Here is a 14,747-nt window from a genome sequence, read left to right on the forward strand (position 1 = left end):
CTACTCAGACAAATATTATTGCACTCAAGTCACACACTGAAGGGTTTTTTCACATGTTCAGACTGTGTTTTTCTAGGAAAAAAAAAGCTGAGACTTTGGAAAGCAACAGAGAGAACTGTCTGTGGTTCTCTACTCCTATTCCCGTTCTTTGGAAAACAATGACTAATTCAAATAACTTCATGGACTTTTGTGGGCAGTCTGCATGATAAAATAATATCTTACTTTGTGGGATCATGTTATGTGGGGAAACATTTAAAATATGTTGGCGTGGTGATGAAGGCAAAAGGCATTCTTGTTTGGGGGACTGGAAGAAAAAGGCCTCTTTGCTTCAGTTTTCAAGCAGCTATGAAGACTTTATAAAAAAAAAAAAAAAAAAAAAAGGGAAAAAAACCCCACAATTCATATAGATGTCCCTGTGAAACTCCTACTGACATCCAGAGTGTCAAGACTGTAGGATGTGAGATAATTTAAAAAAAAAAAAAAAAATGCACTCCAAAGTAACAGTAGCTAGATGTAATACAGCCTGAGCAAGCGGTGTTAAACTGTGCCAAGCGAGAAGACACGAGATCCTATAGAAAGAGGGACTGCGGAGGTGAACCGGTGGGTTAGTGGCACAGCTGGGTACCTGGGAAGCCCCAGCACCCTGCGTACTCTGCATACTGAGCACTTTCTGCACAGGTCTACAGCCTTCAAAAGATCTTAGAAAAGAGGCCTGTAATACACCTTGGATAGTGGCTAGTTTCTTTCAGAAGGGAAAGTTAATTTATGGCCCATTTTTACTCTTTTTTTTTTTTTTTTCTCTCCCCTCTTTTGAGCCACCCAAGCACACAATATACAGTTCCATGGTACTGCTGGAGGCACAATTACTCCCCAAGAAGACTGCAAATACGCAGCACTCTTCAGACAGCAGCATGCAATGGAAACACCCCGTGCAGGTTGTTCTCACCCTTGAGCTGGGACAGCTCAGGCCATGTTGACAAACCCTTTGAGGAAACCCTCTTGTCCTCTTACAACCCGAGCAAGGTGTCGTGGAATGACCCCAGTATCAACATTAAATACATGGAAAATCAGATGAAGGAACCAATTCATATTGTTTGGTGTTATCTAAAACCACGTATCCATTGCATAAGCGCATTAGTGTTTACACAGTCATTGGTTTAACTCACTGGTTAAACCTACTCACAGGTTAAACCTACTCGCAGGAGTAGCTTTGCTAAGGACAGCTCTGCTGGGTAAATATCATGCCTGCTGGTATAAACCTGACGTAAGAGGTCTTTGCCTCTCTGCTGAAAATGACATTGCTGTGTTTTTCCAATTGAAATGAAATGTATTTGATAAGATAACAAATGCCTGGCAAAGCACATTTAAGTTATGTAAGGGAAAGAAAAGGAGGGGAGAAATCTTGTATAAGCAGCAAAACAATACAGCTTTATCTAATCTCAGCAACTTATTGCTGCTTGTCTGTGTGCGTGTGTTTTACTGACAAAATAAAATAAATTGAATCAGCTCACACACGATAACATGCTCTTTCCTACCTCATACTAATTGCTTGGCTAATTGATGTTTGTTGAACTTTCTCCATTTCATTGAGTGATTAGGTACAAAGCTAACAGTTGACATCTGTAGGCGCTTAACTGGCGTCTGTAATTACTGTTAATGTTAAATAATTGTTAGTTAATTGGAGTGGTAACTGACTGAATGGAATCCAGATTGTGAAGCAAAAAGAGACCTAGTTAAATAAACATACATTTTCAGAGAAAACAACATTTTATTACAAGGGAGAGACTAACAGCAGGCCAGATATGGGAGGTCTGCAGGATGCTCCATTTATGAAATCTCATGCCAGACTGCAGCTTGGACTCCACTAACTGCAGGTATGTCAAGTCAGGACCTTTGTCATCAAAACACTCCTATCCCAAGAATTTTTCCACCTTACTTTGAAAGGATTATCATGATTTGTTATTTTACAGCCCAACGCTGATAAGTCTTTTTTGAGAAAATCAAATATAGGTTAATCTGTAAAACAAATGCTCTCTCCAGAAGAGATACAATTATGTGTTAGTAAATACTGCCATTTTGCTCACTGAGACTAGAATAGCTTGACTTTGCTAAAATCAACAGCCTTAAATGAACTCTTAGGGGAATACGATCACCAACTGACACCAAAGGGTACTGGATACCAGTCCAAATGGGCAAGGATGCCCAGAACAACACTTTCGACTGTCTCCCTCCACTATTTTGGTCAAGAAAAGCCAGAGCCTACAGGTGCTTGTACCATACTGGCTGGTTTACAGTTTTGTTTTGAATTACTAGCTAAGAAATTACCAGTGAAGCCTCGGAAGACTCTTGTTTTGTAAGACTGTAAGTTTTAGGATTTAAGAATGTAAAAGGTTTTGGAAGAGACTACCTTTGATTTTCACCTGTCCCTCTGGGCACACTGGGTACATCACATTATCCAGCGACCTTTTCCTGCAGCTACAGAACAGCTATGGTACCTCGCAGCACTGGCAACCCCACCGGACTGCCATGTCCCAGCCAAAACCCATCAGCACGTACAGAAGGAGGGGGACGGAAAGCGTACAGATGGAGAGGAGCGGTTTGTGCTCAGGAGATGCAGCCATAAGGGGAAGTTATGGAACAAATTCTTTGCTCAGATAAAGCCTTTGTGGCACAGAAATAACTGCCTTGCTCTTTTGTGTACCAGAACAAAGGACCATCTCAAGACATATATCGACATTTTTGTCTGCCTGACTTGGAAGTTAGAGTGCGGTGATGCACCGGTTCTTCTAATCTAACTCAGAGGTACGAGAAACCTGGGGTCCTCAAACCAGGAGGCTTTTTCCAGTGCTGAGTCCCTCACTAATGAGACACTGAGCTTTCACATGGAAAATAATGAGAAGCCATTTAAACTCACAAAACACAGGCAAACCAAGTGATCCAAAGCCACCAGGCAAGTCCTTACTGGAAAGGCAAGGAGACACCATCATCAGGGTATCACTTCGGGAGGGTAAGCCATCATAACAACCACAAAAAAAGAAATCTGCAGAACTGCTTATATGACTCAGCTGGCCAACGGGTGGGTTTCCTGCAGTGCAGGGATTGCTCCGGAGCCCTAACAGCAAGCCAGGTAAAAGCATTTCAGTGAGGAGGAAAGAGGTGGCATGTAGGACCAACATATGCAGACAGCAGCCCCCTGAAAAATCGAAAGCAAGGTTGAGAAGAGACACCCAGTGAGTGAGGATGTTAGGTAGATGCCTACAGACCCTTGGGAAGGAGGGGGGCAGCAGCAGCCAGTTCTTTGGCATACTGACCACGTTAACATCGCACACGTGTCATCTATAGAGTAGCCAATCGACTTACGTTCAACAGGAGATGCTGTGGGGATGGTTTACTTGGAGAGAGCGAGAGCACTTCTCTCCAGCCAAGGTTCTCCGGTGAATGGGATCGGCAGAGAAGTATTTGCCAATTCTAACTCCCTACTTGTTTACAGAAAGAGATGTTGTAGAGGATCCTCAAGAAATGATTCACCACAGACAGATGAGGGGAGAAACAACAACACGCCCGGTTTTCTAGGGAAGGATATTGTTGTAGAACCACCTAAAAAGACAGGGCTTGATCTGACCGGTATTTCAGCCACCAGTGAAGACTAGTAACGCAGGCACCTTGATCTATCTCCAGCTGAGAGTATAAATATTTTCCTGACAGCTGGTGGTGCCACGAAGCAGAAGGATTCATAAAGTTTACATGAACATCCTGTAAACAATTTGAACATAAAAAGCTGTAACAGCCCAATTGTGTTTCTGATCAAAGGCAAACTTCAATATACAGCACAAATGAAAACTTCATCACTTTGGGACTCATTTCTCCCTCCAGGAAAAGCTGTTTTCCAAGGGTACGTAGGAGGGAGTTAACATAAATGAAATACACAGTAGTAGTAGGAACTGCCTGCTCTACAGCTTCAGCTGTGTCTATTTAAATTATTAAGAGATAATGAAATGTAATTATGCTGGAAAGTCATGTTAGAAAAACTCATGAACAAAACCTGTACTTTGGCCAGGATTAATGGTGCTAAGGTTGACACTCTCAGAAGGTAAGGAAATTTATGTTCATTCAAAGACATAAAAACTATAAGAAGCAATGCCAAACTGGAAGGCCCAGCCTGCTCCATCTCATTCATTCAGATGTTAACAGCTTCTTTCTTTCAAGCATTACTAAGGGCCCAGACTCTTGGGTGCTTACCTCCCAACACAGCCACCTGGATTTCCATAGGAATAATTTCCCCAGACAATTTTAAGCATTGCAAGGTGAAGCCTTCCTGCCTGAGCGATGGAGCACAGGGCTCTGATTCACGACCAGCAACAACTCATTTCAGAGGCAGCTACAGCGATTCCTGCCCTGAGAACCAAGCCACATCCCTCCCAAATTCCCAGCCCTGCTGCAGATGTGGCGCAGGGCTGGGGACCTCCGGGAGCAGTGACAGCACAGACCTGATGCGGAAACCCCACAGCCCTTCTCCAGCGCGGCAATGCCCGCCTGTGACATGTAACCCAGCCCTGAGGGGTCCCAACATCCACGTGCCGCCCCCCAAAACTCACAGGACCCTTCTAGATTTAGGGATGCATCTTCTCACTCAGCTCTAAGGGCAGCTAACTCCTAAATGGAAGCTGAGACTTCTCCTCAAGGGGTTTTACCACCTCTTCAAGGGAGGTACGGGGGGGATTTCACTTTGCTCCAGATTTTTTAATTATTAGTATTTCTGAGGAAGGAACTGTTCCACATTACACATGCATACTAATCCCTCACACCTTGAGCTTGATCTCATCTTCAGCCTTGAAGTCCACAACTAAATGACAGTAAGGGGACAAAATGGATATACAAGACTTAAAATACTTCAGGACTTCTACCTGCTTTGTAAATATATTACTTCTGTAATTTCTGCTAACTCAGCCATAAATAATTCTGCAAAATAAAAGCAGCAAGAGAATGAAAAAAAAAAGATATGTGTGAGACATGGGTAGCTGTGGGACATGGACAGGGAGGGATGTACACTTGTCAGTCTGCCGAGCCCTCCCAGCCTGGTCCGTCAGCCAGGAGCTTTGAAGGTTTCATCATGATTTACCCAATGCAAATCTGACCTTTCTTATGAGTGACTTTTATTGCTTTTGGCAAAAGCAGCCATGGACAACACAGTGGGGAAGAACTGGCTTGGAAGCAAACAGAATGAATTGCAGAAAGAGAACTTGAACTTGGAATATATCAAACTGACAGCGCCCGGGCAGTCGTCAGCCGTCCCCAGGGCAGACACTTAAGAGAAGGCAACAGCCTCCCAACTAGTGCCAGCAGCAGTGAGAGCCCCTGCACCTGGCTGCAAGCAATTATTGACATTATCTCCAAAGAGGGGATCTTTTTTGAGGCTCTCTTCCTGATATTTAGCAGTTTGAATGCTAATCCCTTTAACAAAACTGTCCCCTATGCTTTTTCCACTCTCTTTCCCCTTAATCTCTTTCTCCCAGTGGAAAAAAAAAAAAAAAAAAAAAAAAAAGAAAAAACCAACAAAATACCAGTCAGCCTAGTTTGGCCGCACCTGGATTTGCATTGATTCTTCCCTTGTCATTCATGTTACCAACAGGAATTAGCATATGGCTTTAAGGGGAAACTCAGGAGGAGAAAAGAAAGACGCCATTTTGATGGAAATAAGGGGCAAAGGAATAATCTACCATCAACTAAAAAGCTTATTTGTGTACGGTTTCCCAAGCAAAGCTTCGAAAAGCCCATGTTGATTTTAGGCTACACAAAGAAACCCTAATCCTTCCAAGGGAACTAAATCACCAAAGAAAAGTACCTCGAAGAAAAGGCTCCCTGTCAAGCATGGGTATTCACAACCAAATAGATGCCACGAATCAAGTGAATGAAGCTCCCCATAAGTAAACAAAAATAAGAATGTGGGAAATGTGTTTGAATCAAAAAAAAAAAAAAAAAAAAAAGAAAACGAAAGGAAGAGGAAGAGGCGCCTACTCTTCATCAATCACCTCCTGGGGGAGGAGAGCCCCTCACCCTGGTTACAGGCCTGCGACAGGAATGTGGATTCACCGACTGGGCTTCTCCATGGCCCTGGCCCAGCCCCAAGAAAGGGCTGCTCAAAGGCCAAAGCTTTTTACAGTGAATTAGCAAAATAAAGATGCAGTCACATGTAGTTTGGGGGCCTCGGGTCACTCCAAACACACAACCCATCCTTTCTACTTGTCTGTGCCACCTATTCTCCGCCTATGGAGGGGCCAAGGGGGAACCTGTAAATGCAGTTAATCAGAAAGATCTATAAGCTTGCCAAGTGAGATAACGCAGTTAGACCACAGAGATAATCCAGACTGTACTTCCAAAGGATGCTAATACATGAAAAACAGGAGTATGGATCCATAACACAATTAAATATAGGTATAATTCAATATGCATTAAAAGACTTCAGAAGGTATGGCATATCAGCATAGGAATCCCAAACGTAACGGGGCCACGTACTGTCCTCAGTTAAACCACTATAGCTAGGTGGAATTAAAAGACACAGAAAAACACCAGCATGACCCGTTAAATAGCAAACCCAAACCCAGTGAGAAGCACACAGGACAAATACTGAGCAAATCCACACCTGGTCAACAAAAAAAAGACATCGAACTAATCAAATTTGTCTCTTCTAATGCAAACTGAGTCAAACGTTCCAAAAAACCCAGTAAGTTAAAATACCGTGGGTTTACAGCCAAAAGCACGCCCTTTTACTAAGCAGTTACCATGTGCTGCCATCAAGAAGTAGGACAGTGGGGTGAAAACCAGATGAGTTTCAAAGGCTTTGAATTATATTCGGTGCAACTCGCGTCTGGAGCTGCTCCCTCGACCCTCCTTGCAAAAACACCAACCAAACCAAAATGAGAATTAAATATAGAAAATCTCCAAAGCCTACAGTCTTTCTAATAATGCTGCCTCAGGACAAGCTCTGCACAGAAGCTCACTGGCACTGATTTAGGGTAAGTTTTTCCTTAATGTACTGTTATATCATTAGCCACTCTCTCTTTGGATTGCTGTTTGGAAGAAATTAATGGGATACTGAATATTTAAATGTGGCCCTCTATATCATTTATTAACTCTACAGAAAGCACACAGCACAGTAAGCCATGGTTTATGACTATTATCCTGTGAATACTAAATGTTGGCTGGTTATTACTGTCAGCAGTGCAAATTGGCTATTCATAATTCCACGTCTATCATGTAGCTGATGAGTAACAATCAAGTTAAAACATTTTGAAAACTCTTACAGTTATTTAAATGAGCTTAAATTAAAGCCATTTGTAAAATAAACTATTCCCTAATATTGTTATTTAAATTAATTCTGACCTGGCAGGCAATGCATTATTTAAAGCCTATATTTTATATTAAGCAAAGCAATTACCAAGCATACAGAACATGTCTGAATCCAAGAGAAACATAAAAAGCACTAACAAGCTGATTGCGACATTTCTGCAAGACAAGTTACATTTCATCTCCCATTGAAATTGCCATGAAAAGAAATGTGTGGGGAAAAAAATATGTTTGTGATGTGAATTGCAGTCTTACCTTTATTTGTAACAGCGTTGAACAGTTTTTCAGAGCTGGCATCAGATGCCTGAAAGACCAATAAAAAAAAAAAAAAAAGTTACATTTTCTACAAGTGATAGATTTCAAAAGGCATGGCAGCATATTTATACACACACATATGTATGTATATTTTAGAGAAACAAATCAGGTGACAAATCCAAGAGAGCTAATGGAAGCTGCAGCCTCCCAGGAAAATGTCCGTAAGGTGGTGCTGTTTGGCTGTGCTTCACCGCCCTGCAGTGCAGATATTTATTTGGAAAGATTCTATTTAATAAAGAAAGAAATTGTTTTTTTTTTTTTGTTGTTGTTTTTTTTTTTTTTATTCAACGTATTAGCCACACAGAAACTATATTTTTGTACTGTAATTATCCAATACATTCTGACGTTGATTTTGCAATGGAGAAGAGTCATGATTTTGAATCAGACAGCCCGGCTTTGGGAATTTGCAGAACTGCGGATTTCTTAATTAATTTTTAAAGTATTTCTGCAGACCACTACTGTGTCAACCATTTGACTTTCACCATCTTTAAAGCAGTGCTGATAACTTAGGTTAGCAGTTTTATAAAGTGCTGTTACAAACTCTTTGAAAAATAAAGAGTTTGTTGGTATTTTGTATTAGTATGTGCTTCCACACAAGATTTGCCTTCGGAGTACCTGATTCTTGACACCACACTCTGTATAAACTAATAATCCATTTTATTTTTCATCAAGCCTTCTTTATCCATGGGAGGATTTTTTTCCTAATATTCTGTTAGTAACTCATCCACTACTGCTGTTTGAACGCAAGCACGCCAGTTAGTCTTTCTACCTATTATTAAAAAGCCTTGCTTAATTTTCACACAAAAACACTCGGCTCCTCCTTTCAGAAACTATAATGGCAAGAAACCAGACGGGGGGGAAGATAATGCTGCAAATGTTAATCTTACAAACATCCTGAGCCCAAAAGCAGAAAGTATTAAGTTTAAGCATCTGTGTACTGCTGTGTTTGCGCACACGCATGTACATAATACACACATACATATATCCAAAGCTTAAACTTCTACCACCTACACATTCACAAAACGCAGACAGCTGTTCAATTTTGAACTGTATCTTGGATCCAACCCCGCTGAGAGATACTCTGCTGTTTGAAAATATATCGAAAGAAATGTGCTCAGTAATGAAATATTGCAAACAGGGATAAAATGCAACACTTGAGAAGGATTTTAGTCTTCTAGAAACTGTTTTCTCACTGGATTCAGGAAAAATAATTAAAAACATTGTCTATTTGGAAAGCAGGCTGCCTTTTTTTTTTGTTTGTTTGTTAAAGGGAAGGAATTTCTCAATTCAAAACCAGATAAAAACAATCAGACAAGAAACATATATTAGATATCTTGACTGCACTAAAAACTTAGGTGTGAAATTACCGATAAATAAGTAGATACGCTTCAGACTGTGTATCATAGTGTAGTAATACACTGAAATAATGTTTGCCCTCAAGTTAACAACATACAAGATTTCTATGATTAATTATTAAAAATAGCTTCTTTCTTTTTCAGACTTCTAGACAGATTTTACTAGACTACTGTTGGCTTATTTAAAAGCTGAGCTGGTGTATTTCTTCTCGATTAAATACCTTGTAAACACTGGATTTATTACCCAATGATAGATTTATTATTCAGTGATGACTTTCTCTAAATTAATGAAAATATGTGAATAATGCACAAATTGAAAAGATCAAGAAGGCCATGTGCTTTAAAGAGCAGTCCAATATTAGTCCAACAAATTAAGAGATGCTCAATGCTTTCCTAACCTTGCCAATCAGCCTGCTCTCTCATTAAAAATAATAACCTTTTCCAGTGAATTTCATCTGTTGTTGTCTTTTTAAATGCACCTTCTCTCAGAAGTCAAAACTCTCTGAACCACTCTTTCTTATTAGAAAGAAAATCGAATATTAAAAACCAAACAAACTTCTTACAGTTTCAGCTATTACTTTATTTTACTGTTTCAAAACAAAACACCATAGGGAAGCGCAAAGTTGCCTATTTGCTTGATTTTTCCAAACACTAGAAAGAGGAAAACATTTTTTTTTAATAAGTTTTCTATAATGCCAAGTGTAAACCAACAGACTGTTTTTAAGCTATGTTTTTTCAGGCAAATCTTTTTCTGTGCTATTGCATAAATCACTCAGAAACACTGCTGTGAAATCTGGAAGTGGCACTTCTCGGACATAACGTGGTGCACAATACATCCTGCCTGAGAATCACCCCTGAGCAAACTGGGAGATGATTATCAGCACAGTATGCGTCTAAAAAAAGGAATAATTGTACAAAGATAAAGCTTGTCCAAGAGCGAATCTCATTTGGCATTACTGACCACACACTACTGAATGCAAGAGCAACTTGAAAAAACCCCATTGCCTGGGTTACCACAAAAATAACCCAAACCCATTTCACTGGTTTAAACGGTGAGATGGAACTTTGACTGCCTGTTTCATTACTTTAAAATGTGGTTTTAAATATAAAACGGCAATTAGGGTAATGTACCAGTGATACAGTAGCGAATACAATCTCTGCCAGCAGATAAGACACCGTATCAATTTCCATGCAACTGTTATTTTTCCGTACTTAGGTAGTCACATCATGCAACAACACTAGAGGAACAAAAAGCCAAATTAATTTAAAAAACCCCCCAACAACTCGTCACTAACGCAGAAGGAGAAAATACAATGCCTTTGCAGTGCTGACCTACAATCTCCTCTGCATTGACAGGAATCCGTGCAGACAACAAAGTGCCTTTATTTCCACGATGGTTGCTTTAAGGCAACGTGGCCAAACCTTGATGCTTAAGCACGGGAGAGGAGCTTGGCTATCCCTTTTACACGAGAGAAGTGAAACTCTCTCCTCGTTCCCCTTTATCCTCGATCATTTCCACGTCTTACTCGAGCAGTTGATGGAAAGGCACTATCTGGTGGCACCGTTCCGGGAAAGCCCAGGGACCCGGCGCAGCCCGGCTGCGGGGGTGCCCCAAGCCCCACCAGCCCCCGGCCCGCCGCAGAGCTGGAGCTGGGTGGAAACACCTCCCCTCCCGGCACTTCGGCCGCTTTCCCTTACAGATCACCTTCTTACCAAGCGCAGCTTAATCCTTTTCAACACGAAATGAAACAAGCCAGCAATCTCTAGGCTTAAAAAAAAAAAAAAAAAAAAAAAAAAAAAAGACAGACCTAAAGAGTGTTTTTCCCTCATCGAGGAATGTACTGTCATTCAAGTGGATGTATGACTAAAATATTTCCTGTCCAGACAGCGCGGCTTGACTCACTCCTGGCACAGCCCCCGCCGCAGCACTTGCACCGCCACCGTTCCCGGCCGCCGCGCACCTGCCCGCGCCCCGCGGAGCCAGCGCGGGACCCCGCGGAGCGGCCCGACATCCCCCCGTGGGGCCGGGCGGAGGCGGCCCCCGCTCCCCATCACATCCCCCACCACCCCACACCCCCCCACCCCCCCCCCAAAACCCCGCCGCCGGGGGGGACACCCCGAGCCGAGCCCAGCCGGACCCCGCGCCCCCCAGCCCGGCCCGGCCCCGCGAAGCGAAGCGGCGTTACCTGCTCGCCTGCGGTTAAGCGCGGCTGCCGGCCCGGGGCTCATGGCGGTGCGGGAATGTACGCGGCGCCGGGAAAACTCCGATCCAGCGCGGCTCTCAAAGTCCCGGCAGCCAAACCCCAACTAATCCTTCGGGGAACAACTCCGAGGGCCGGGCGCGCAGGGCCGCCCGGCGGACATCCTTCCCGGGCAGCCGAGCCCCCCCCCCCCCTCCCCGCAAGATGGTTCCCTGGGAGGAGAGAGAAAGAGCGAGGGGTGTGCGTGTGTGCGGGCGGGCGTGGGGAGAGCGGCGGCCGCGGAGCGTTAATGGAGCAGCAGCAGCAGCAGGACAAAGGAAACCATGTGCGGCGGCGGCGGCGGCGGCGAGCCGGGGGCCGCGGCTCCGCGGCGGCAACTCCGCGTCCCGGGGCGGTGCGGCCCCTCCTGCCAACGCGCCTCCCTCCGCGGGCTCCGGCGGCAGCGCGGCCCTTCCTTCGCGCGGCTTTTTATATTTTTTTCTTCTGCTTTGGGCTTTTTTTTTTTTTTTTTTAAGGGGGCGTGAATTTTTGTTGGTTTTGTTTTGTTTTGGGGTTTCTTTTTGCTATTTGTTTTGGGTTTTTTTGCTTTTTTTTTTTTTTTTTTTTAAAAAAAAAAAGTCACGCCCGTCCTCTCCCGAGACAAAGCGGGCTCCCGCCGGGGCACTGTCCCTCCCGCCGTCCAGGGCTCGCCGCGGCCGCGCTCAGGTGAATTCCATCGAGGAGAAGCAGCGGCCCGGCCCCGGCTCCTCCGGCCCCGCCGAAACAACCTCGCAAGCCTGTAATCCCCGGGGGGGGCGGCCGCTCCGCTCCGCGCTGTCTCCGCCCGGCCCCGGCTGCCGGCCGGACCCCTCGCCGCCGCCCGGCCGCTCCGCTCCGCTCAGCTCCGCGCCGCTCCGCACTGCGCGGCGCTCCGAGAGCCGCTTCCACCCGCCGCCGCCGCCGGCTCCTCCCTCTCCGCGCCCGCCCCGCCCCGCCGGTGTCCCCGCCGCCGCGGGGGGGGGAATGGAAGGGGGAGCATCCGCGGGAGGCGTATTCACCGCGGCGCGGCCAAAGTGGCGGTGCCCCCCCGGGAGGGGGGCGCGCAGCCTCCAGCCGCGGCGGCGGGGCCGCTCCGCGGGTTTGGGGGAGACGACGACGACAGGACCCCCCCGCGGCCGCGGAGCCGGACAGTCCCCGCTGGCCCGGGGAGGGCGGCACACGCACACGGGCATCAGTCGCTAAAACTCCGCGGGAGGAAACGCGATCGAAAATATCATAATTTTTTTTTTTTTTACAGAAATTTTTTTTGGTTGTTTTTTCCACTGGAGAAAAAAAAAAAAAACGTCCCCAACTTCAGCCAGGATGGCCCGCACGGAGAGCTCCAGCTGTTCCCACAGTGGCTGGACCCCCCTGAGACACGGGGCATCTGGAGGGGCAGGTAGGGCTGGGGCTCCCCAGCCTGCAGAGACTCGCTCCACTCCCAGCACCAAATGTTATTGTCAACGAGCGACAGATTTCTTAGTCACTGTAGGTTTTCCTTAAGCGCCGCACACCATTAGTAATAGCCACTGCAGAAAATAAACGCACAGATATATTATTATATAAATGATTATTCACTGAAGCACAGCAGTCGGAGCCAAATGATGTCTCCTACAAACCAAGCCGCTCTGAAGCTGAGAGGCAGTTACATTCATTGGCACGGTATCCTCATACAACGAGTTGTTTCCTGGAAAATGGAGAGGTGCTAAGATAGGTCCTACAGGCTTGCCAGGCCTTGCCCAGGCAGTGTTTTCAAGATTTCAAATCCTGAAATTGGTTTCAAACCAATACTGGACTAGGAATGCTAATGGAATTAAACTCCGTCGGGCTCCACTTGGATTTGAGCTAAATCCTCAGAAATAAAGTTGACAAACTCTACTCACCTCAACCCCTGCGGCGGAGCTCAGCCTGGAGGAGGTGGCTCTCCGAAGGACAAGATGAGAACTACCTCCACCAGCCAGAAATCAAAAGCAGAGCAACGGCTGTGGGCACGTGGTTGGCCTCACCTGAGCCAGGAGAAGCATTACGCACCCGAAACCCAAGGGGACCTTGGAAAGCCACGCTCACATCCTGGCCCTGGCTCCGAGCTCACCTCGGGGACGGGGCGCAGGTGAGGAGGGATGAAGGGGACTGCCCTTCCCCTGGCCCCTGGCGTGGGCGCGTGGCTCCGAGCGGTCCCCGAGCACCCGTGGTGACCCCGGTGCAGCCACGCACCAAACTGCAGCGGCACCGGGGCCCTCCCTCCCCACGGCCAACACCGCAGCATGCGAGGGGAAGGAGGGAAAGCATGGTCTGAACTGTCCACGCAAGAAGCGCTATCCTTAAGGAAAAACTCCTAAGGAAACCTTCCTACCAATTACCGATGTACAACTACAGGATTTTATGCAAATATTTCTCATTCGCTCCTCATTCCATCACTATATGATCCATTTAAGAACAGTTTTCCTTCTCGGCATTACAGCGTGGCTTTTCCAAAATTCTTATTTGCCGTACAGTTGCACTGACTGCAATGTTTCCACTGGGACAACTACATGAGAAGATGTACAACAGAAAAGACAGAGATAAGCAGGAGACCAACGCGTCCACAACAGCTCCAAATTCAGTCCGTGGCTGCAAACGCTACAGTGTTTTCATTGTGTGTCTGATCAGGAGTGGGAACAGTTTGGTAAAAATGTGACAACCCCCGTCTTCATCAGAAAATTTAAAAAATCATGGCCAACTTCAGATCCCGGTTATAGCAATGGAAATAAGAGTTCATCAAAGCTGTCCACCTTAGCAGGGTTATCCCTAGATTTCTACAAGTTATCTGAGCATGGGCTTTGGCTGCTAAAATTTCACGGGGTTTTGCATCTCCTAATAAATATATATAACAAAGATAATCTTGTGCCATCAGAGAGGTGGTTTCCATCTCCTCCTCTAGAAACCCAACAAAGATGGCTTCGCGTCTGGTTTCTAGAATAAACAGCAGACAGTGGCCAAAAGCCATTGCAGTCAATCGGCTGTTTCACGAGCTCAGCGAAGGAAATGGATGGCTGGAGTGCAGTTTTCAGTCTCCACCAAAAAAAAATTAATAAAGGCATTAAACCAGCGGAGTGTTCTCTACACAACAACCGGAGGAGCCAGGGACCGCACAGATGGCGAGACTGTACCTGGATGAGGAATTAAATGCACAGTATTAAGGTGTGGCAGCTCATATATTCTATGAGCATTTTGGTCAAGACTTTCCACATCTTGACATAGTAAGAACTGGTCTAATTAAAGCCTAGACTCCTCTCAAGACTTTAATTTGATAAATTTAGCCTGGATTAAACTACAGGCTTGTCTGTACTGGATTTTTCAAACATTAACCAGATGCCACACCTGAAATCTCAGCATACACAAAATCAGAAATGCATTTACCTACTCATCTCCCTAGGGCTGTTAAGGTTTATTGGCAGGGCTGTGGGCCTCATTATGTTCATTATTCGTGCCTTAGAGATAGGTAGAGGACCTCTGTTTTCCTGCTAGAACATTA

At 45.2% G+C, this 14,747-nt stretch overlaps 1 protein-coding gene across 6 annotated transcripts in view; it reads right to left on the reverse strand.

Moving 5' to 3' along the window:
- The window catches only part of AUTS2 (activator of transcription and developmental regulator AUTS2), a 793,559-nt gene that overhangs the window by 68,109 nt on the left and 710,703 nt on the right, over positions 1-14,747 (reverse strand). For all 6 annotated transcript variants that reach the window (XM_042791833.1, XM_042791837.1, XM_042791835.1 and 3 more), the window contains one exon: positions 7,600-7,648. In XM_042791833.1, coding sequence (XP_042647767.1) covers positions 7,600-7,648 — 49 coding nt within the window. The remainder of the gene's footprint in view (positions 1-7,599; positions 7,649-14,747) is intronic.

Source organism: Tyto alba, unplaced genomic scaffold (assembly GCF_018691265.1).
Source record: "Tyto alba isolate M040663 unplaced genomic scaffold, T.alba_DEE_v4.0 Super-Scaffold_19, whole genome shotgun sequence".
Taxonomy (NCBI): Eukaryota; Metazoa; Chordata; class Aves; order Strigiformes; family Tytonidae; genus Tyto; species Tyto alba.